Source organism: Megalobrama amblycephala, linkage group LG6 (genome assembly GCF_018812025.1).
Source record: "Megalobrama amblycephala isolate DHTTF-2021 linkage group LG6, ASM1881202v1, whole genome shotgun sequence".
Classification (NCBI taxonomy): Eukaryota; Metazoa; Chordata; class Actinopteri; order Cypriniformes; family Xenocyprididae; genus Megalobrama; species Megalobrama amblycephala.
In genome coordinates this window covers 99,076-123,497 of record NC_063049.1, presented here as the reverse complement: position 1 = coordinate 123,497, position 24,422 = coordinate 99,076, and the positions used below count along the sequence as shown (strand labels likewise).

Below are 24,422 nucleotides of genomic sequence, written 5' to 3'. Positions count from 1 at the left end.
ATAACCTACTATAAAGTAAAAATAGAGATTTTGGTGCCATAAAAAAATCCCAAAACAGCTGTAAATATCAGTTTAATTAGGTGCCAAGCACCGAAGGTGCGTAGGCACCTATTGTAATCGTTAGATTTCTTTTTATTTTTGATTCTTCTTCTTCTTCTGCTTCTTCTTCCGCTCTTGAGTCTATGGCAGCCCATAGAACCGTATGGTAAAAAGTTGTGAAATTTGGCACACAGTTAGAGGACAGTCTGACCTTTGTCCATAGCAAATTTGGAATCTCTAACTCAATCCCTCTAGCGCCACCAGCTGTCCAAAGTTGCGCTCATGTTTATGTTAATAACTTTTGAACCGTAAGGGCTAGAAACAAAATTCTTGTTTCCTCTGATTCCTTGGGCCAAGACGATTTCCGCCATTTTCATTTTCTGAAAAACGTACTTTTTCAAACTCCTCCTAGGCCGTTACTCCAATTTTCACGAAAATTGAACCAGATCATCTTGGAATCATCATGGAATTCAAGTCGATTCCTCAAACCGTTTTCGAAAAACACGCAAACGAATTGTACGCAGTGCTTGCGAAAATAGACGTAAGGTTGTATCTCTGCACTGCTTTATCGTATTCAGACCAAACTTCGTACATGTGATCACAAACATGACCTGAGGCAACATGCAGTGTTTCGGTGCAGCGCCACCTACTGGTGCGGAGATATGAAAAATGTCTATTTTTGCTCATAACTTCTGATGGATTTGTCCAAAAATCATAAATCTCGTTGGATTCGGGGCATCATGCCGAGCCAAACGATATCCAATTTTCCCTTATCGGACATTTTGGCCGTCGGCCATTTTGAATTTTGTGCTAAAATGCTGTATTTTACGAATGCATTAGCGTATCATTACGAATCTCAGTATGGGTCTTTGGCACCATGCCTTGACAGTACACAAAAAGTTTCGGCGCAGCGCCACCTTGTGGTCAAAAGTTATAACAAAATTTACAAAATGCTAATAACTTTTGACTATTTTAACCGATTGTAATGAAACTGGACTCAGTTGATTCCTTTGGTCATGCCGAGAACATAGATATCAAATTTGCCATAGTTGGCTGAACTTCCTGTCCGCCATATTGTTTTTCTTTAAAAACTTACTTTTTCGAACTCCTCCTAGACTGTTGCTCCGATTTTCACCAAAATCGAGCCATATCATCTTCAGACCATGCCAACAAAAAGTTACGGATTTTGAGTCGATACATCAAACCTTTTTCATATACCAGAGCAACGAATTTGAGGCATGATGCAAAACACACTTGAAGCTGTATCTCTGCAATGTTTTGACATATTGACACCAAACTTTGCAAGTGTCATTGTCACCTCACTCTGACCATACCACAACAATTTGGACACAGCGCCACCTACCGGTCGAAAGTGATGAACCAGTAAATCCTAATTTTTTATCATTTTTTAGCTCTTTTGCCTAAAATGATCTTAATAGATCTTTAATTGCTCACTGTTGCTGTTGGTCTGATGCTCACAGCCATGTTGGCTGGCTTTTTGTGCCATTTTTGTGCTTGGCCCCGTAATTGCTGCTTGCAGCTATATTTCAAAGTGTTTTTATAATCACTGGCAAATTTAAATGTTTTTTTTTCCCCCTTTCTCATAATACTTCTGTCACCATGTCCCTTCAGGGGCTCTGTAGAGCACTAGTAATCCAGATTTGGTAATCTGAAAAAGTGTCTATCTGGATCAGGGTGATCCAATCCAATTTTACTTTGAAAAACCAGCACAAAAGTAAGATGGATTACCTGGTCCTGGATAGCAAAATAGCAAAACATTGAATTCCCAAATCCAGATCACTCTGATCTAGATTAAATTTTTTAAACAACTGGCCCTTAATTTGAGATTTTGAATGATATATAGGACTGCTGTGTGTCTTTTCTTGTTTGTTTGTCACTGAAAGCATTTAGAATGCTGTGACTGAATCCCATCAGACTTAATTACTGACATTTATTTTATCTGTAATTCCACAAAAATGTTAATTCAGCAGACCCCACCTTCATCAAGCAGTGACGGTCTGTTTCAGGTGAGTAACAGAAATATTCTCAACTGAAATACAGTTTAACACCTCCAACACATATTTCAGTAAAATGTATTGTTTAGTGTAATCCCACATGCTTCGTTTAGCTATATTGGCTGGTGGAAAAAAAGAGTTTGCTTTGAAGTGCAAAATGCACAGCAACTTTTATTTACATTTACATTTACATTTACATTTACATTTATTCATTTGGCAGACGCTTTTATCCAAAGCGACTTACAAGTGAGGAATACAACAAGCGAGTCGTCATGACGAGGCAAATAGACAAGAAGTGCTCATAATACAAGTTATAGGCAGTGCTCAGATTATCCTAAAATACAATAGAGAGGGATTAGAGGAAGTGAAAGGAAAGGAATAAGAAGTTTTTTGTTTTGTTTTTTAAGATGAGGTTAAGTGCTCACGAAAGAGATGGGTTTTTTATACACGTGTTTCTATCTAAAAAAAATACCCAAATCTTTGTTAGTATTGTATGCATTGAATACAGGTCTACATTTTAATCATGTTTGGGAAAAAAATCATATTTGTACTTTATAAAGAACCAACATTGCTGCATAGGCAGTTCACAAGCTCATGACATGTTTGAGACATTATCTCATTCCTGTCTCCACACACCTGTAGTTTTGTTAAAATATTGATTTTTCAATATGTATCGATACTGAAACATATGAAACAGTACCAATCCAAAACACAGTCAGTTATATCTTGAGTTAAAGTAAACATTTGAGAAATAAAACACATGCATGTCAGGCTCTGTCCCAAATAGAACCCTAAACTTCCTCCGGAGTCCACACTTCCGTGCCGCTTTAACTGTCGGTTTGATGAGGGTCCGTGGTTCTACCATTGGAGAAGGCATAACGGCTAACTTGGATCATGCGTTCCTTGATAACCAGTCACAGAACAGCCTTGACATCAATGAATTTCCTTCAGACTTGTCCAACAGTCAACAGTTGCACAATGAACTTTGACTTCTATTATTAAGAAGCATTTTTCTTTTCTTTTTCTTTTCTTTTCTTTTTTTTTCTCGGTGTAAACATTAAAAAAAAATAGATACATCCAAAATTAATGTTTAAAGGGTTAGTTCACCCAAAAATTTCTGTCATTAATTACTCACCCTCATGTCGTTCCACACCTGTAAGACCTTCGTTCATCTTCAGAACACAAATTAAGATATTTTTGATGAAATCCAAGGGTTTCTGAACCACACATAGGCAGCAACATCATTGCACCTTTTGAAGTCCAGAAAGGTAGTTGAAAACATTGTTAAAATAGTTATCGTGACAACAGTGGTTCAACCTTAATGTTATGAAGCGACAAGAGTTGGCATTTGGACGTAAACAAGGAAGCCTGCACTGAGTTCATTACGTCAACTACATATGACAACGGTTTAAATTGTTGAATAAAGTCGTTATTTTTGTTTTGTTTTCGCCCACAAAAAGTATTCCTGTCGCTTCATAACATTAAGGTTGAACCACTGCAAGGCCGTAACCATGTCTTGTACATTAGGGAGACCAAAGGGTTTTTTTTTTTTTTTTTTTTTTTTTTTTTTTTAATTTAAAGAAATTAAAGGATTAAAAGGGCTTTAAGGGAATAAAGAAGAAATAAGAAAGGTAAAAGAAGTTGTAGGTCTAATTATAGCCTATAGTTGTAAAGTAGTCCATTTAAACTCTTTGCAAATAATATTTTATTTAAAAATATGCACACGCTCACTCTTGTTTGAATGTCTAATATGTTAAAAATGTAAAAAAAAGTCTCGTCTCATCACATTCATTTATGAACGACATTTAAATGATAGCATATTTTCATTTCAAAATGGAGACATTCCATTAAAAATTTTCCAATTATTGCATCCCCCTCAGTGCCTATGGTGGTTACGGCCCTGAACCACTTTCGTCACGCTGACTATTTTAACCATGTTTTTACTATCTTTCTGGACCTCAGAATGTGCAGTGACGTTGCTGCCTATGTGTGGCTCAGATACCCTCGGATTTTATCAAAAATATCTTAATTTGTGTTCCGAAGATGAACGAAGGTCTTATGAGTGTGGAACGACATGAGGGTGAGTAATTAATGACAGAATTTTCTTTTTTGGGTAAACTAACCCTTAAGGAGCAAACATGTTTTGTGACTTTTGTAACTTCAGTTGTAAGGATTATTCTGTATATAATTTTTACAATGAAGACTATCCAGTGCTATTTTACATTTGATTACTAATTTCTGTAGTATTTCTGTGCCTGAATACTACTGTTGGACCCACCTGAAAAAACTAAAGCAATCTTTATTTCATTATTCTATTATTTTTTCATCACTGCTTACTTTTTTGTAAATTCAGTTCAAAGTTTGAAATCAAGCTTTCTGGTGCTGTGTACTACTGCACAACAAAATATATGGATGGACAAAAAATCATGCATAATATTAAAAGTATCTATGGCAGTTTTTCTCCACGTAATATAGAAAATTATATGGAATATTGATATTTTTTTAAGGTATCGTATCCACTTTCGAAGTATCGTGACAACACTACACACTTGTAGTTCAAATAGTAGCTGGGTTTGATTTCCAGAAAATGCAAGAGTTGATAAAATGTGTTTCTTTAATGCAGAAGTTGCTCTAGATGAGAGTGTTTGTCAAATGCATAAAATCTAAAGGTCAATAAGAAAAACTTTGAAACAAACAAAATAAACTATTATATGCTGATTCCAAAGTATCACTTGAAATATATGAATTTGACTAAAAATAATTTTTTAAATGGCATTTTAAGTTTAAAATGTATTATTTTTAAATAATTTATTTGAATGGTGTTTTTTTCTGATTGTAAGGACTTACGTACGGCAGGCGCTGGAGATCAAGGTTCTAGAAAAACTGTGGCTGACATTAAACATCAAAACTTCAAAACACACAGATCAGACTCACAACAAAACGAGGTACTGACTAAAGAGAATGAATTGGCTTGTAGATAATAAGTCTTGTGGCACAGAACAAAATAAAAACAAATTACTGTTGCTCTAATTTATTGTCTTGATATTAAAACATGGATCATTCCTCTTTTTCCAACAGAACCTGCTTACATCAAGCGCTGATGGTCAGTTTTCTAATGGTCAGGTGAGTAACAGGAACTTTCTCAATTGAAATATACTGTTTATTTATAGTTTAGTTTAATTTCACATGCTTCTTTTAGTTTCTTTTTTGTTGTTGTTGTTGTTCATACTGTTTTCTATTAGAATTGTACACATTGAATATAAGTCTAAATTTGATCACGTATCTGTATTTTATAAAGAACCAACATTACCTTCACAAGCTCATGATGACATGTTTGGGTCATAATCTCAATCCCTTCTGGGAAGGCAAGAACTGATAAAATGTGTTCCTTTAAAGGCACTATATGTAACATTCACCGCTAGAAGTCGCAAATTCAATTAATGAATCCAAAGAGTGTGGATTCATGGGAGTTGTCGTTTTCACACTTCACCTCGACGGCTTATGGAAAGAAATGCGATGGGACTCGGGCAGAAATGATGTTCATGGATGAGCTAATGTATTCGAGTTTTTTTTAAACGTAACTGTGATATGAAGCAGGGCGGGTCGAGAGCCTTGGATATTTTATGTTGCTGTTTTTATCATGCTAATATGCCGCAGTCGGCAGCTTCGCTCCTTTCGCCTTGGTTTTTTTAATTTACAGTTACAAAAGTTATAAATAAAGTTACGTTTAGCATCCGACTCCTTCTTCCATGAACTTGAACTTTGTTACAATTACATTTGATCCTTTAAATTAATATCATTTTATCTCATTCTAATGAAATACAAATGTCTCATTAAAACATCTACAAATGTATAGAAGTAATCAGAGATCAGGTAAAAATCATAGACACTTGTTCAATGGTTCACCACTGGGGGTGGATGGTGGGTGATCAGTATGAATTTTACTTAAAATAAGATTAAAATGATATAAATTGCATTTTAAATTTAAAATGTATTATTTAACTTATTTTTTGAATAGTGTTTAAAAATTGTTTTTTTTTCTAAATGTTAGGTCTTTACAGCAGGCGCTGGAGTTCAAGACCCTAGTACAACTCAAAGCTTCACATCGGCTGGAGCACACAGTTCAGGCTCATGGCGAAATGAGGTACTGACTAAAGAACAGAAATTGGCCCGTAAAAAACGAGCCCCATTAAATAGCAAAATGCATTCATGACATATTAAAAATGGTTGTTGGTTTGTGGCAGTCAATAAGAACAAATTAGTGGCTATTATTTGATTGTATTGATATTAAAATAGGGAACATTCTTCTTACTTAATCAAGCAGTAATGGTCACTTTCCTTATGACAAGGTAACAGAAACATTCTCAACAGTAATATACAGTTTATCACCTCTAACACATATTTTAGTAAAATGTAGAGTTTATAGTTTAGTGTAATTCCACATGCTTCTTTTTGCTTGGTAGGTGGAAAACAGAGGTAGCCTCTTGTAATAGGCTGGTACAAAACTGTAAATATTGTGCATCCTGTGCATGCCAAAATATGCAGAACCTCAACCGTACTGGCCATACCGGTTCCACAGCCGGTTGTTTGGCTGGACAGCAAGTATTAAGTCAGGATCTTCCTCTTGACAGATGATGCTTCTCTCATCACCAGTTTACAAGTCTGGATAAAATTGATTGACAGTGAGAGCCATGTTGATACACCTGGCAGGTGCTTGTTTATTAAACTATGTAGTAAACTGTGGTGATTGCAGCTCTAAAGTCTATTAATTTTGTTTATAATGTTATCTAATATTGTATGGAATGATAAAATACAGGTCTAAATTTAATCGTGGGAATTATCTGTATTTTATAATGAACCAACATTTCCTCTGAGCCATGCTCACAAGCTCATGACTGTGACACAGAGAAGACGCTGTAGGATCCATGTGCAAATTGGTATAATGTGGCAACACAAAGACAGTCGGAAAACAAGCAAGATGGACAAAACCAAAACAAATGATAGTCCATACAATAGTCCAAACTCAAAGCATCTAAACTAAATGGAAGGGGTCAGGCATCCAATAATTTTAGCTCAAACCCTAATCAAACTCCGCTACCAGCTCCCTGATGTGGCAGGAGGGGGAATAACCAGCACAGTCACAGATATGACAATGACATGTTATTTGGCACAAGGTTTGATTCACAGAAAATGCAAGAACAGATAAGACACTTTGAAGACATCTGCCAAATGTAATAAGCTAATAAATGAATCTCTGAAAAAAGAAGAATCAGTCAGTAAAACTTTTAAGTTGATGCCAAAACAAAACAGCTCCTTTCCATACATACTGATTTGATATATTTTACTTGCTATTTTGAAAAAGCTTATACTATGCTATTTTAAAGGTTCCTAATTTTGTTTAGCAGGTCACCTACAACAGGTTTACATGCATCAAAAACACTTTAATTTTCTTTAATGGATAAGCTTTTTGTGAATCCCATTTAGATCTCATGGAGATTCGAGAAGCAATCGTGAAAATGTTATTCTGCTTTTGTATAGCTGTGGTGATTTTAACCACTGACTCTTCACGTCCTCATTCTTTGGAAGTGTTTAGAAGAGAATTTGCTTATGAAGAGCAAAAAACAGCATCTTCTCGACATGTACACAATACGAACCACCACAGGTACAGTGTTTGAGGGTGGGTCAAGTTGTTTGCGAGCAAATGTGTTACTTTGCGATGATTCCTGACGACTCCTTTAAGCGGTTCAGAGTTGATTCTTTCTTTTGTGAGACAATAAATGTATTTATCGTGCACTTTCGGCTTCACATCTCTGCAGATCGTTTACATTCACAGACAGCTACATTACACATTGCATGAAAGGTACTATTTGAAAAAGCATAATAGGGGCACTTTAAAATATAGAACAAATGTATTATTTAAATTATGTTTAACATGGTGTTTCATGTAGATTTTCTCTGAATTTTAGGACTTGCGTACTGCAGGAGCTGAAGGTCAAGACTCTAGAACAACTCCTCATGGCAGGAAGAATCAAAGCAACACAATGGATCAAACACACAAATCTGACAAATCAGAAGAGGTATTGACTAAAGAGCAGAGTTAAGAGTAGAGTTTCTGTTTTTATTAAATTCTTAAAATTATCATGGTGTCTGATTTAAATTGACTTTATTTCTTTATTATTGCAGCCAGATGTCCAATTGAAAACTACTAAATTAAATGTTCTTATGATAGAAACAATGTAAAATATGAAAACATTATGTTATGTTCTAATGCTATGGTGTAGTTTATGGTCTGCATTTACTATACTTTAACATAAAAAAGTTTATAAACACTACTTGAGTTTCTTTTTCACATAGAAATATGACTCTGCATTCATAACTATTTTCCCTATAACAGGACAATTGTAAAGGTGGTGATAAATCACAACCTTCAGCACCACTGGATACTGCTAAATTTATAATCAAAGTGGACATGACAGCACCTTTTCCTGACAAATGGAGTAAGACATTAGAGAAAGCCCTTCAGAGCTGGTTGCTCAAAAATGAAGGAACAGCATCTGTCCTCAGCCTTGAACTCATGGATGATCAGTCCTGTGCAGAGGTGGAGATAACACCATCAAGAGGTGATATGATGATTTATGATAATTCACTTTAATACCTTTTCAGTTTAAATCTCATTGATCCTAGCATCTGAAATACTAGCAATTACATTCTTAGAAGTAATGAATAATGTATTAAGTAAAATGCTACTTTAAAATTATTAATGATAACAACTGCTAGGGCCCTTTCATACCAAAAGCATGACTATAACAACAACTAGCATCCACACCAATGGATGATAACTAGGGATGTAACGATTCACTCAACTCACGATTTGATACGATTCACAATACTGGTTTCACGATTCAGTTTTCAGTTTTTTTTAAATGAGAAAGTGTCTTTATTATTTCTTAGACAAAATGCTGCATATTTCTTTGTGAAATTGTTATAACAAACTTTATAACAAAAAATTTAAAACAAATCCTGAATAAATAAATAAATAAATAAATACTAATAAAAGAAATCTCTTCATATGAGTACATGAACAAAAGTTTATTTGCTCTATTACAGACTGAACTATCTGTAGCCATTTAAAATTAGAGGCAACCATTGCATTTTAATCACAAACCCAACAAAGATGATACATGTACATACAGGCAGCATGAGTTTTTGATTTAAATTAGATTGTATAAAAACACAATGTTCAGAGTGGCGCTTATGGAACAGCAGCATGGTTACCGCTAACAAAGCAGCGCTGAGTGCTAAAACTACTTTAAAATGTTTTGTACAGAAGTAAGATGAAAAGAAAATACCATCTAAACTTTTCTGAACACAGTCAGTTCCCCTCAGCTATACATTAATATGAACCCCGCCCCCAAATGTATTGCAATTCATTTATAATCTCAACTGACTTGAATTGTCATGTTTTAATTGATTTTCAATCGGTTCCGGATGCATTGTTACATCCCTAATGATAACATTATATTTATTCAAAGCATGCGCTTCAGTTACATTCTGTAAACACAACTTATTTAAAGTCAGATAGATTGTTATTTGTTGTCAATGTTTGTATCAATCATTAGCTAACAGGACAGACTGACAGACCGACGAATAGGAATCTCACTAGAGAGGCCAATCTGCTTTGAGTGTAACTAAACGAGCAAATGCACATTGGCATGCAATCATATGCATCAGCTGCTCACCTTGCAGAGCCGGTATTGAGCAGCAGGTGCGTTGCATCTTCAGCTTTTCGCTTCGGAGCCGAACGGTGTATGTCTGTTTCTCTGCAAGCAAGTGTCTGTGACGAGTCAGCTCTTCAGGACGAACTTCTTTTTCATCAAGTGCGGGCGCACAGCACAGCAGCGGGGTTGAGTCCTCTCTTTTCTTTCTTTTGTGTTTGTTTTTGCCTTTTGAGCAAAAAGCTGTTTTTTCAGCTTTTCTGGCTGGGGTGCCACGTACAACGGGCATGCAGTATCAGGGGTATGGACGCGCCCCCAACTGCATTGGCACATCAACTGCCTCGAGTTGCTTGCAGTTTGCCTTGTCCTGAGCCACCTGAAAGGGCCGATACAGGGCAAGCATGTGCTGGTCCGCATGGACAACACTGCGACCATTGCGTACATCAACCGTCAAGGTGGTCTACGCTCCCGTCTCATGTTGCAACTTTGAGCCCTTTCAGTCAGCAGACTTAAAGATTCTGTCTATGAAGACTTTGCTGCTGGTTGCATTGGCCTCTATCAAGAGGGTAGGGGACCTGCAGGCATTTTCGGTGCCTAAAGTTCGGGCAGGGCGACAGCCACGTGGTACTGAGACCCTGGCCTGGCTATGTGCCCAAGGTTCCTACCACTCCCTTCAGGGACCAGGTAGTGAGTCTGCAAATGCTGCCCCCGGAAGAGGCAGACCCAGCCCTGGCTTTGCTCTGTCCGGTTCGCGCTTTGCGACATATGTAGTACAGCTCTATGTGGTTAGTCCATATGTACTTCTCCACATAACTCCTTCGGGGTAGGATGTGGCTTCCACAGCGTTCCTTTCCAGTTTATCCCTTTACAGCAGTGATCGACACTCTCTGTGTTAGCCCTGTTCCACCGTCCTTAGGCAAGGGGGTACAGGAGGCTTGCAACAGCGTGCTGGAAGGGGGCAGCTCCTGTGGCACTTTGGTAGGGATTTCTATTCGTCGGTCTGTCCGATGTACATTGAATGTGACCGACTGAATGGGAATGTCTCGGTTACAAAGGTAACCCTCATTCCCTGAAGGAGGGAACGGAGACGTACGTCCTGTCGCCACAGTCGCTGTACCCCGCTGATGCTGCTGCCTAACCTGTTTGGCTCCTCAATGAAAAACTGAAGATGCAACACACCTGCTGATCATTAAATACCTGTGCTGCGAGGTGAGAAGCTGATGCATATGATTGCATGTCAATGTGCATTGGCTCGTTTAGTTACACTAGAAGCAGATTGGTTTCTCTAGCGAGATTCTTATTTGTTGGTCTGTCCGACGTATGTCTCCATTCCCTCCTTCAGGGAACGAGGGTTACCTTTGTAACTGAGACATTTCTTACTGCTGATATGCTTCTGATTGATTTGAATTATTGGACTTTTATATTTAAAATTAATTACATTTGGATTCATCCCACATAGCAGATATACAGTCCCCTCCAAAAGTATTGGAACAGTGAGGACTATTCCTTTATTTTTTCTGTAGACTGAAAACATTTGGGTTTGACATCAAACAATTTATATGAGACAAAAGATCAACATTTCAGCTTTTATTTCCAGGTATTTACATCTGGATCTGATACACAACTTAGAAGATATAACCTTTTGTTTGAACCCACCCATTTCTCATGTGACCAAAAGTATTGGAACATGTGACTGACAGGTGTGTTTTGTTGCCCTGGTGTGTCCTATTACATTGATTATTCAAACAATAAATAGCACTAAATGTCTGCACTCAGTTTCAGATTTGGGTTTTGCCTGTGCAGACTGCATTTATAGTTAGACGTGTAACCAACATGAAAACCAGAGAGCTGTCTATGGGTGAAAAACAAGCAATTGTGAAGCTGAGAGAAGATGGAAAATCAATCAGAGCCATTGCACAAACATTGACCATAGCAAGTACAACCATTTGGAATGTCCTGAAGAAGAAAGAAACCACTGGTGTACTAAGTAACAGACCTCGAATGGGTAGACCAAGAAAAACATCAGCTGTTGACGACAGAAACATTGTGAGAGCTGTAAAGAAAGACCCTAAAACAACTGTTAGTGACATCAGCAACAACCTCAAGAGGGCAGGAGTGAAGGTATCACAGTCTACTGTCTGCAGAAGACTTCATGAACAAAAGTACAGAGGCTACACCAGAAGATGCAAACCTCTCATTAGCAAGAAGAATAAGAAGGCCAGGCTGGAATTTGCCAAAAACTACAGAGACAAGCCTCAAACATTCTGGGGCAAAGTTTTATGGACTGATGAGACAAAGATTAACCTCTACCAAAGTGATGGAAAGGCTAAAGTTTGGAGAAAAAAAAGGATCTGCTCATGACCCCAAACATACAAGCTCATCTGTGAAACACGGTGGAGGTAATGTCATGGCTTGGGCTTGCATGGCTTCTTCTGGGACGGGCTTATTGATCTTCATTGATGATGTAACACATGATGGCAGCAGCAAAATGAACTCTGAAGTGTACAGAAACATTTTGTCTGCCAATTTACAGAAAAATGCAACCAAACTGATTGGGAGATCCTTCATCATGCAGCAAGATAATGACCCAAAACACAGTGCCAAAGCAACAAAGGAGTTCATCAGGGGCAAAAAGTGGAAGGTTTTAGACTGGCCAAGTCAATCTCCAGACTTAAACCCTATAGAGCATGCATTTTACCTGCTAAAAAAGAGACTGAAGGGAGTAACCCCCCAAAACAAACAACAACTGAAAGAGGCTGCAGTGGAAGCCTGGAAAAGCATTACAAAAGAAGAATGCAAAAGTTTGGTGATGTCAATGGGTCATAGGCTTGATGCAGTTATTGCAAGCAAAGGATTTTCAACTAAATATGAAGTCTTATTCACTTTAATCTATTTTAAGTTAATCTGTTCCAATACTTTTGGTCACATGAGAAATGGGTGGGTTCAAACAAAAGGTTATATCTTCTAAGTTGTGTATCAGATCCAGATGTAAATACCTGGAAATAAAAGCTGAAATGTTGATCTTTTGTCTCATATAAATTGTTTGATGTCAAACCCAAATGTTTTCAGTCTACAGAAAAAATAAAGGAATAGTCCTCACTGTTCCAATACTTTTGGAGGGGACTGTATGTATGTTAAGTTTTTTTTGAAGTAGCATTTCATTATTACTTACTGTTTTTAAGTCTCTACATTAAATATACTTTTTTTTTCTCTGTAGCTCTAGAAGCTTTAAAAAAGCCTAATGGTATACCTTTGAACATTAAACATAATAATAAGGAAGTGACTGCATGGATTTGCTTGGATAAAACACCTTCTAAGACTGGACAACAAAACCCCTCCATGCCGGACAGGAACCAAATTTTGTCACCAAAGGTATCATGCCTACTTAATCTAGAATTTTGGCAAAGGACACTAAACTTTTTGTCACTTTCTGTCTATGTGCTAGAGGACTCTTATTTTGATGCTATTTTCATTTTTCCGATGGCTGTGTCCGAAATTGCATACTCTTTTAGTAGGTACTTATTTTGCATAAGTAATTACTTTGTGACCACTAAAAAAGTACATTCTATAATCTGGACATACTATATTCACCATGTTGTCATTATCATGTGACCTACCAGTGTCAGTTTCACTGCCATTCACAGATCCTCTCCCGTGGCCTCATGGGATAGTAAAGTGTCCATCACATGCAATTCAGAAAGTAGTAGGTCATCCGGGTACTTTTTGCCTACTCTTATATGAATACTGTGAATTCAGACATACTTCTTTTGTCAAGTACTGTTTTTCGGCTACTATATAATATACAATTTCGAATGCAGCCTCTGTTTATAATTATGTTCTCATTGGTTTCTATCACCTGTGTCTAGTAGGGTTGCTCATTTCCTTTGTGTATTTAGAGCCCTCATTTTCAGTTGATCTTAGTCAGTATTGCCAACTTAGCAACTTTTTTCAAAAAAGCAATTAGCGTGAGCCCCTTTTTAGTCCCTATGTCAATGCCAATGGTTACTTTGCGGGCCATAGCCAGTCTGTTTTTGAATTTGACCCTTTCAGCTAGGTACATTTGGTCCACTAGATTTGTAATTTTGGACTTTTTTGGCACAGTCAGTCTTTTATCTATTTTCTCCATCATGTTGATGAATTCCTCATCTTCTACTGTCCGTGGAGGGTGGGCTGTCCGAGCTACCCATTTAGCTATAGCCTCCTCTTTAATGCGTTGTTCCTGGGAGTCTGGCTTGTACTTGATGTGAGAAAAGAATGCACCTGACATAGATGGCCTCTCCTCTTTCCTGGCTGGTTGCTTGACCACATCTGGAAGCTATTGTAAGAATGAATACAACGAGGCCTCATTAAATGCAATAATATCAGGAACACACGTGTTATAGTGGAAATAAATAACTTAATGAAAAGCCTAAGATCAAAACTGTAGGTGTGTATATATATATATATATGTATATATACAGTGATGGGAATAACGGCGTTATAAATAAACGGCATTACTAACGCCGTTACTTTTTTCAGTAACGAGTAATCAAACGAATTACTTTTTCTCCCGTTACAACGCCGTTACCGTTACTGACAAAAAAAATGCCGCGTTACTATAATTGAGCTCACTGATGCGGTTTTCATCCGAGTAAGCTCTCTCTCAGCCATAGGACCTGCAAAGTTTTTTTCTCTGGTGTGTGCTGCGGTTAGTCATACACAAATATAATTTTAAACTGATAATAATGTATGATGCGCTGTGTGTGTGTCTGTCAGAGCATGCGCGCGAAGCGCGAGCTCAAACCAGAATACCTTATCAATATCTTGATCGAAAATATGTGAAACGAGTTTTTTTCTAGTCGACTAGTAGTTGTTCATTTAAGCCATTAGTTGACTAATCACATTTATATTAATTTAATTTCTTAAATACTGGAGAGAATAAACCATAATAAGGAGCGTTTACATAATATAGGCTATATAGCACTCAATGGCACGCATAATTGCCATAAAGAACCGGCAAAAGTAATGATTATGAGTGTGACAAAAACAGCAAGGAGACATTTTAATTGTTTATTAATAAAGTAATGTTTTCTGAATCAGTGTCGGCTGCAAAGATGAAGTTGACATTGCTGATTCTCATTGCTGATCATCTGCTCATATGGACGCGCCTAGAGAGATAACCCACATTTCATTCGGATTAGGCTACATAATCAGAGTAGCCTCTTTCTTTTCGTTTTTAATTACTTCATTTTCGTTAAAGTAGATATTTCAAGCATTCTATAGATATATTTCTCATGTCTGCGAGACAAGCAGCCTCTGAGTTTCGGTTAATTTAGCCTGTAAGACACGCTCCAGTTCACGCGCCAGTGATCGCGCCTGCGCCTCCATGTCATGATTTTATTGTCTGCTATATTTGCTTGTTATATATTAAATCCAAGCAATTGGTTGATGAAACATTGATTAAAATTAAGATACAATTTTTACAAAACGAAATTCACTTTAAAGAAAGGCTTTCTACAAAGCAAAACTTAATGAAGTGTTTAAAATCATGTCTGACCCACTCCATGTCTCCCGATATATTTACGCATCTTATGATGCATCTTACTCATGCTGTTCACTTTTCATAATCGAATAAATGGATTTAAATCATAACATAGGACTATTTAAACATAAATATGAAACTACGTTTTCTTTAATGGCTACAACACGTAGTACAGTACAGAGAAATTTCATGTCGTGAGCAAGAGCGGATCATGAGTCAGGAGTCGCATCAAGAATAATTTATTCTTAGACTTATATGTAATATTGGGGGCATTCAATTTATTTGGCATATTTTTATTTTATTTATTTTTTTAAAGTAACGCAATAGTTACTTTCCCTGGTAATTAGTTACTTTTATAATGATGTAACTCAGTTACTAACTCCGTTACTATTTGTGAGAAGTAACTAGTAACTATAACTAATTACTTTTTTAAAGTAACGTGCCCAACACTGTATATATATATATATATATATATATATATATATATAAAAAGTAAATTACCAACTTAATGCAAGTTATACATGGTATTGCACACACCATTATTGATGGTATTTGGAGCAATATTACATGTAATTGTTAAACTTGATTCCCTTACATATACATTTGCTTTTAAGCCTAATTATTAATTTTGATTATGATGTGATTGTGACAGGGGTGTTCAGGTTGGGGGTGCTGAGTTTTTTCTGTCACCACTTTTGAATAAGTAACAATATCAAGGCTATAAAACTTGTCAAAACTCAGAGAATCACAAAAGTATCAGTGAGAAGTTGAGAACACTCGTTTAAACGGTGCATACACTCGAACTTGACTGCATATCACATTTTTTTACTTTATTGATACTGCTTTTAATCGTAATGCAAAGACCGGTCATCGGGACATAAGCTGTCATGTACAATAAAAGAGCCTGTGTTAAATATAATTTAACACAAAAAGCCTGCCTAGACGGTGGACTTGCGCTCAGGATTTTTTTTTTTTTTTGAGCAGCGTGTGGACGAATTCTTTCTACACTATTTTATTTCTTGATAACAGACCGCTGCTAACTATAACACACCATTGCCATGAAAAACAGAGCGTTGCCATGGACACACAGGATTCTAACCGTAGAGACGGAGCGCACTATTTTCTTTAGCGGAAGCAATACAATCGTTTTAAAAATCAATAACAACCGCCTCGCTCTACATTATCCCTTACATAATTTAACATAAAAATAAAACTTTTTAAATAGCCAACTCAGAGTGTTTATTACAAATAAATGTTAATGAACAAACATGCATTTACAGCACCCCCACTTTCCGCGCCCGTGATGTGAAGACCCACATATGCATGTGGCAAAATAAGTAAGTTAACATAAAATATATATAAACTGCTTAATGTGCCAAAACACCATAGCTAACTGGTTGATTTACAGCGTAGATGCCTAAAATCAGCATTAGCTTATGAGACGTTAATTTTGGTTAACTTACCTGAATGTGTGGGTGGTTAGCCTTTAGATGTCGTTTAAGGTTGTTGGTGTTTTTCCCCGAAATTCTTTGTCCGCAGTGTTTCCCGTCAGTTATGATGACACATTCTGACTTTTTGTCAGTATCATTGTACTTAAAATGTGACCAAATATCGAGCCTCTTCCTTCGACCTAGCATGTCGTCGTCACTCGTCACTCGTGTTCGCTTTGGGTGTTGTGTGTTCAGCAGTTTCGTGCTGCAGCCACAGGCGTATGAGACCTGTAACTTGAGCAACAGCGCGAAGCCGCGAACTTGTTCTGAATATTTTAAAGGCGTAACAGCTGATGAAAAAACAGAGACGATTGTAGACGAAAATGAAGAGAGATTTTATCTTAGTTTTTATTTTATACAAAACATTTTCGTCTCGTCTTTTTTCGTCAACAATAATGCATGTTAATTTAGTCTTAGTCAGCGTTTTTGGACAGTGGTGCAGTCTTGTCATCGTCTCGTCTTAGTCATGAAAAAAAAGGTCGTTGACGAACATATTTTAAATTAACTCTAGGCTGAAGAAAGAAGGACATGAACATCTTGAATGACATGGGGGTGAGTAAATTATCAGGAAAATTTTATTTGAAAGTGAACTAATCCTTTAACGAGTCATGGGTGTGTTTTGGGCATAACGTGCAATAAACCAATCAGAGTCTCATCTCCCATTCCCTTTAAGGTGGTGTATGCTGATTTTACATTATTATTACATTACATTATTATCACACTATTCCTGCTCTGACCAAAGTACGCATGTGATCGAGTGTGCACGGATGCCGTATTTTGTTCACACAGCTTCATGAATGAACTCCGTGACATGATTCTGAAGTTTTCTCTTCAACAAATCGCTAAACTTAACACAACTCGTTGCGCAGTCTCTGCTCCGTATCCTCATCCAGACGGCAAGAAGAACGCGACGGCAGCGTAGGCAAACCCGGCATTGCGATGTTCATCACAGCGCTAAATAATATCCAGTAGCCTACGTCCATAAAAATGTATTTTGAATTTGATGTGAGTAGATTAAAACAATGGCCAGTAACATGCATACTTTATCTGAGTGTGGTATAACCATACTTATTAGCAAATAATCAGAGTACTGAAAAGTGCATGTAAACTGGAGTGAAGAGTTCTGCTTGTGTCATGTAAACATCTTACTGCGATTAAGGCCTTACTCTGATCATGAGAAATAATCGCATTATTGGTGCACATGTAAACATAGTCTCTGACAGAAGAACTGAGTCTAACGTAGTGCTTCTCAAACCTGTAATGGATGGGGACCCCCACCACTGCACATTTTGGATGTCTCCCTCATCTAACACACCTGAATCAACTCATCATCTCATTAGTAGAGCTTGAAAGACTCGAATTGGGTGTTTTCAGTGAGGGAGACATACAAAATATGTAGTGGTGGGGTTTGAACACCTCTTCAACTTGCCCTCGTTCCATGAAAACCTGATGTCACAGTTCTAAAAGTTCCGCCACAAAAACATCCAAAGAACAATCCCCATGATTCAAGGACTGGAGTTGGAGGGAGACTACTGCTAAATCAATTTTTCAGGGGTCAGTTCTTCTGTCAGCCAATCACAGATATATCCGATTAGCGTGTGAAAACAAAGGCCAATCAGATTTGTTTACAAATCCACTCAACAGCACTCAAAGCGTCACAATTTTTTAATTTCAGTACCGAAGTCGGTACTTTTGACAACACTACTCTGACCTGCGAGTTTGTATCATGTGAAGACGTGTGCCAATAAAACTTAGGTAAGTCAGGCCATCACCTCTTTCCTGAATTAAAAGAATGCACATATTTTGCAGTAAAGTGGAGTAGATTGTATATATATTTTTTTCTTTCTGTATTATTATTTGTTATATGTGGAATACAATGGTCAACGATTCAAAAACATGTTGTAAATAGACATCAATGACCCTCTTCACAAAACGCTTACAGATGCTTGATTTCAAACACTTTCAAATTCAAACACTTCTGTGTGCTTTCAAATATGCTCCCATGCATTGATCATTGTAGCCAATCACAGGCAAAAAAATGTTGAGCATGTGAATTTTGCATTTACAGTCTCCGGCATTCGCACGCATATGTATAGAAGTCATTGGAACAAAAAGTGTAGTGTGACCACCCCTTTAGCTGAAAAACAAAGTTTTCCAAAAAAACGTTTTATTTGATCGCAAATTGGAACACACTGATTTCACTTTGTTTTTGACTCACTAAAAAGAGCTGATTCATAAAAAAATATTGTTCCTAAAGACTATACTGGTGTACTGCATGTACGTGCAGCCCACAAGAAAAACATTTACTGCCTACATGTATTTTTTATGGGGTTGCAATGCTTTTCTGTCACCCCAATAAATCTGCCCCTGCATGGAACTTGTTTATGAGATGTAACAATAATTTGGCATTTTAATTCAGTTATTTTAAATATCACTGTGGGTAGATTAAATAAAATCCCTTTACATGTTTTTAGGTGACCAGCCCTGTGCCTGTGATGTCTGCAGCATTAAAAGACTCAAACAATGTTAACGACGTTGTTCCAGCTAACAGTGGACTCAATGTCCCTCTCTATCAGTTCTGGTACATGCATCACGCTTACAGAAAGGAGTTGGAGCAAATTGAGAAACGGCATGGAGTCTCTATTTTTGCAGAAGTGTCCGTCTCAATCAATCCCACCAAGAGTCCAAGCCCTGATTCTGTGTCTAAAGCCACTGATGAAGTTCAGACACTTGTTCAGAGATCTGTGGATAGTTTTAGTGATGCTGCCATTAATCATAATCACTTGGATTCAGATATTGTGAAGGAGGCCCTTCGTCACATCCAGTCAGAGGAGGAAAAGATGATGTTCACCATGTCTGCCAGTAACTGCCTGTTCTTTGGACCGAAGAAATTTACAGATGTAATTAAGAAAGAGGTAGAAAGAGGTAGCCAATTCAATTACAAGTCAAGTCAAATGGATGTAGACAACAACTTTTCTCCACAAATCAGGTCTTCATTGGACATGGACATAAAGGAGCTTCCAACTCAACTTGAGATGGACAAGATTTATTGGGATCTGATGAAACTTTCCTATGAGAATCAATTATCACAGCTTGAAACAAAGTATGGAGTGACATTTAATGAAGAAAAACAGCAGAAAAATGTAACCATTAAAGTTCAAGCTCGATCCAATGGAGTTCAACGTATTAATCTTGAAAGTCATGCCATCAGAGCATTAACACAACTCTACCAGAAACTCGCATCAGCCGCTGTCACCTGTGAACTCAAAAACCTTAAAGACAAAACTCTTGTGGCATCAACAGTAGAGAAGCTTCAGCAGCAGCATCAATGTGTTGTTGCAGCAGATGTATTGAGTCCCTGGAGACTCGTTGGACTGCCAGAGCACCTCGGTCCTGCCATTGCTGAAATTGAGAAGATTCTCAAGATGAGTGTGTTTGATGACAAGATGAAGAAATCGATTGGTTACTCAGGGGACATTCCTCACGCTAGAGGAATCAAATGGAATCAGACGCCTAATTATGGATCAGGAGCAGTAGGAGGATCAGTACGGGATGAGGGAGAGAATTTTAGAAGACAAAGTGAAGAAACTGGATTCAATGAAGATTCAAAACACAGTTCTGGACATGAGAGTAAAGATGCTCATGCTGAAGAGGAGAAATGTGCTATTTGTATGGACATCTTCACCGACAAGAAAAAACTGAAATGCGGGCATGAATTCTGTCGGGATTGTATAAGCGCATCGGAGAAGAGTCTGGGATCCATCTGTCCTGTGTGTAAGGAAGTGTATGGGACACTGGAGGGAAACCAACCGGATGGAACAATGAAGGTAACAAAGAGCAGATCGAATCTCCCTGGATATCCACATTGTGGCTCTATTGAAATCAACTACTACATACATGATGGTTTTCAAACGGTAAGAACATGTAAAACTGAATTGTGACTGACTTGTCTAAAATCAAAATCAAAGCACTTTGCAAAAGGTCTACAGACTTCCTCTAGGCTGAAAGATCAGGGGCCGTGTTCACAAAACATTTTATCTTTCCACTACGAGTTCTCCTAAATGGTAGTAAAAGTTCTTAGTTAAGAGTTTTCTCTTAAAAACTATTCACAAAGCTGCTGAGACCAACTTTTACTAATGAATAGAGAGAAGTCTTAAGCTAAGAGTAAGGGCGGGGTTGACCTCATTGCTATGGACTATGCACACAGTGATTGGCTGATGGGGAGGAGTCTCTGTCAGTGATTTAATAATAGAAATATTGTAGAATGAGGTATCATGTTGCCATATTCAAATGGCGTACATTGTCTTTGGGCGGATTGGCAGCAACGGTCATAAGGATCCTTTGTGATTTGGTCTTAGTGACTTAGGAGTCCTCTTGACGACTCCTAACGTTTCACAGATTTAGGAGCTAGTTTTTACACTAAAATGCTGTGTGAAATACTCTTAGAGCAAAAATGTAGGAGTCCTAAAATTAGGACTGACACACCCATTATTTTTAAGAGTTTCTCCTAAATCGGCAAGTTAGGAGCTACTTTTATACTTAATATGTTTTGTGAATACGGACCCTGGGCTTTATAACACCAGCTGTTCTGTGCACTGTTTTGCAGTTTAACTCCAACCCTAATTAAACACACCTGAACCAGATAATCAAGGTCTTCAGGATTACTAGAAACGTATGCCTTGTCCAAATACTCACACTTGCGGTCTTGGCCACTTGAGAGCTTGTGAACGCAACAGGAAGTAAGTGCGCAAGACTGTCCCATGTAAAAAGTGCAGTGCCCTAAATGCACACTAAACCCACACTACCTTGAATACCACTTCGGAGCGCTATTCGAGGCTAAGCGTATCCCATCATGCATTATGTCTGGGAACACACATGCCCCGAAATCGTGAGATGTCAAGGAAAACATCCGACTGTAAGTTAAATTAATTATATATTACATATAATTTGGTAGTAAAATATAGTGTTGCACATTTAATTGATGCAAAGATGAGTGGGCTATGTGTATTTTGTACAACATTTGCAACCGCTTTTTATCACTTAAAGAAGCACCACAATTTTAAAATAGTGTCTTATGTTAGTTACATAGCGACCACTGAACAGACGTTTAGAAGTGTATTTTAAAATGCAAAGTACTGAAAATAATAATAATAAAAAAAAGTTGACTGTAAGTGTGTCCCATCGGGTAATCAAAAGTTCTACACACACTTGCAGTCTTCACGCCCACTTGATCAATTGAGCCAAATACAGGAAATATGTCATGTAAGTAGACAAGTGGTCAAGTGCAAAGACAGCAAGTGTGGGTAATTGGACAAGGCTTTACAAGTGTGTTAGAGTGGGTTGGAGCTAAACTCTGCAGGACAGCGGCCCTCCAGGAGCAGGATTGATGTTGAGGAAGCACATGAACTGCAGAAAAACAATTAAAACACACAATAAAAAATATAAATAGCTTCACACTTCTCATTAGCTTATTTATAAACCAGAATCCTCCCTGATATGTGACCTCCTTGTAGATCCTTTTCTATTTGTATATAGTTTTGTTTAACATTCTGGCATAGTAATAAGTCTTTTTAAAATCATTTTAAGGAGAAGCATCCAAACCCAGGGAAACGTTTTCTTGGGACACATCGTCAAGCGTACTTGCCTGACAATTATGAAGGAAATGAAGTGCTCTCACTGCTGCACAGGGCTTTTCAACAGAAACTGATCTTTACTGTCGGGAAATCTACAACTACCGGCATGGATAATGTGGTCACCTGGAATGATATTCATCATAAGACCAGTAGATCTGGTGGACCTCAAAGGTATGAGTTCATGTAAACTCTGCTTTCAGTTGTCCATCATGTTCTGCAAAACCACTAATCAAACATTACACATTTATTTGAGTTTCATGTAATAACAGCAGTGTATTTGAACTTGAATGTATTTCTATTATTTTTTTTCTGTCCACAGTTACGGCTATCCAGACCCTGACTACCTGAAGAGAGTGAAAGATGAGTTAAAGGCCAAAGGCATTGAATAAGCATTTGATTTGTATGTTCCTGAATGCATATCTAAGCCTGATATTTACAAATAAATCATTTTATGATCATTCAATTTTATTATACACATATTTTATAAATAATGCTTACATTCACAAGTATTCAGACCCTTGAGAAGTTTACTAAAACAATCTATATATTGAACTTTTTGTGTGAAACTCTATTCTTCAACCAATAGGTGAATATCCCACCCAACCATATACTACCCAGCAGCCCAGTCAAGGTCCTGATCAGAGTCCTGTTGACAATCTGTGCTGCTGTTTTAAAAGTGTAGTCGATTACAACCAACCTGAAAGTCCTGGAACAAATCTGTTGAGATATATAAATTACTCCCAGTCATTTTGCAATGCTGACAGATACTTGCCCAAACATCTTAAAGTTGTTATTACAGCAAAGAAAGGGCTAGAAATAATATTAATATAAAGGGTTTAAATACTTATGCAAGTAGAATATTTCTGTTTTTCATTTTCTTTTGAATATCTACTCAGAAACACCTAATATTAGCTTTACTTGGAGCAGATGAATATGCAATAAAAATTATTGGTAAAATGTGTATGTCAGTGTATAATAAAATAACATTTTCAGTGGGTCTAAGTGCTTTTCCCATGCACTTTATACATGTATGTATGCTTTTAATTATTTTAAGGTGATGGGCTTTCATGATGTTTAATTGTAATAAATGTTTTAGCCTCGAGTTTTCTTATGATTTTCATGCTGAACAGTCAAGTGAGCGTATAAAGTACAATTGAAGGCACTTGTGTTTTTGTCATGATCATGTGTAGTGCTTTTTTAAACATGGGACTATTGAAAAACTTATATTAATGTGATTACAATTAGTAAATTATAAATAAATTATAAATAGTACAAATCAGTGAAGATATGATTAATGGGAATACGATGGTTCAGCTTGATGTTTCACCTTGTCTTTTGTAAGCTGCCTCTGAAATGTCATATTGCTTTTCCTTTTAAAATGTTTGCTTTTTCCCAGTAAATCTCTCAATATTTTAGCTCTTGATTTCAGAAAGAAAAAGACAATCTCAGATCACATTCTAATGATGCATCTTGATTTTTGTTCAGTCGTGATGAAAATGTCAACTTTTATAGAACAAATTATTTCTAGTTCTAAGTTTTGGAATTTTTTTTTAAGACATATTGTAAACATATTGTCACAAATAAAAAAAAAAATCATAATTTTCATATAAGTTCACAAGTTTTTGTTACAGTGTGTTTCTCTTCTAGGTTTGAAAATTAAAGGGGTGGTTGATTATGATTTGACTCTTTTTACTTTAGTTAGTGTGTAATGTTGCTGTTTGATCATAAACAACATCTGCAAAGTTACGACGCTCAAAGTTCAATGCAAAGAGAGATATTTTCTTTTAAAGAATTCACTGTTTAAGGACTACAACAAACAGCTGGTAGGGACTACAATGAGCTTCTTCCCAGGTTAGTCAACTCCACAGCAACTACATAAATTTATCCACTAACCATTCAGAAACGTCCAGTTTCATTCTAAAAGTTGTAACTTCTTCCTGAGTCTCTCCATCAGTGTCGACTCCGGTTTGAACAATGTAAGGCTGAACACCGTTACTGACAATCCTCAT

At 37.1% G+C, this 24,422-nt stretch overlaps 1 protein-coding gene across 7 annotated transcripts in view; it reads left to right on the top strand.

The window, feature by feature from the left end:
• Positions 1–24,018, top strand: part of LOC125269546 (E3 ubiquitin-protein ligase DTX3L-like) — a 29,810-nt gene extending 5,792 nt beyond the window's left edge. For 3 of the 7 annotated variants that reach the window (XM_048192435.1, XM_048192431.1, XM_048192432.1), the window contains 10 exons: positions 2,028–2,066; positions 4,895–4,999; positions 5,133–5,177; positions 6,106–6,198; positions 8,021–8,131; positions 8,449–8,674; positions 12,987–13,141; positions 19,255–20,694; positions 22,367–22,584; positions 22,733–24,018. In XM_048192435.1, coding sequence (XP_048048392.1) covers positions 2,028–2,066; positions 4,895–4,999; positions 5,133–5,177; positions 6,106–6,198; positions 8,021–8,131; positions 8,449–8,674; positions 12,987–13,141; positions 19,255–20,694; positions 22,367–22,584; positions 22,733–22,802 — 2,502 coding nt within the window. In that variant the 3' untranslated portion in view covers positions 22,803–24,018. The remainder of the gene's footprint in view (positions 1–2,027; positions 2,067–4,894; positions 5,000–5,132; positions 5,178–6,105; positions 6,199–8,020; positions 8,132–8,448; positions 8,675–12,986; positions 13,142–19,254; positions 20,695–22,366; positions 22,585–22,732) is intronic. The other 4 variants (XM_048192436.1, XM_048192437.1, XM_048192433.1 and 1 more) reach the window with 3 other exon arrangements.
• The last annotated feature ends 404 nt before the right edge of the window (positions 24,019–24,422 follow it).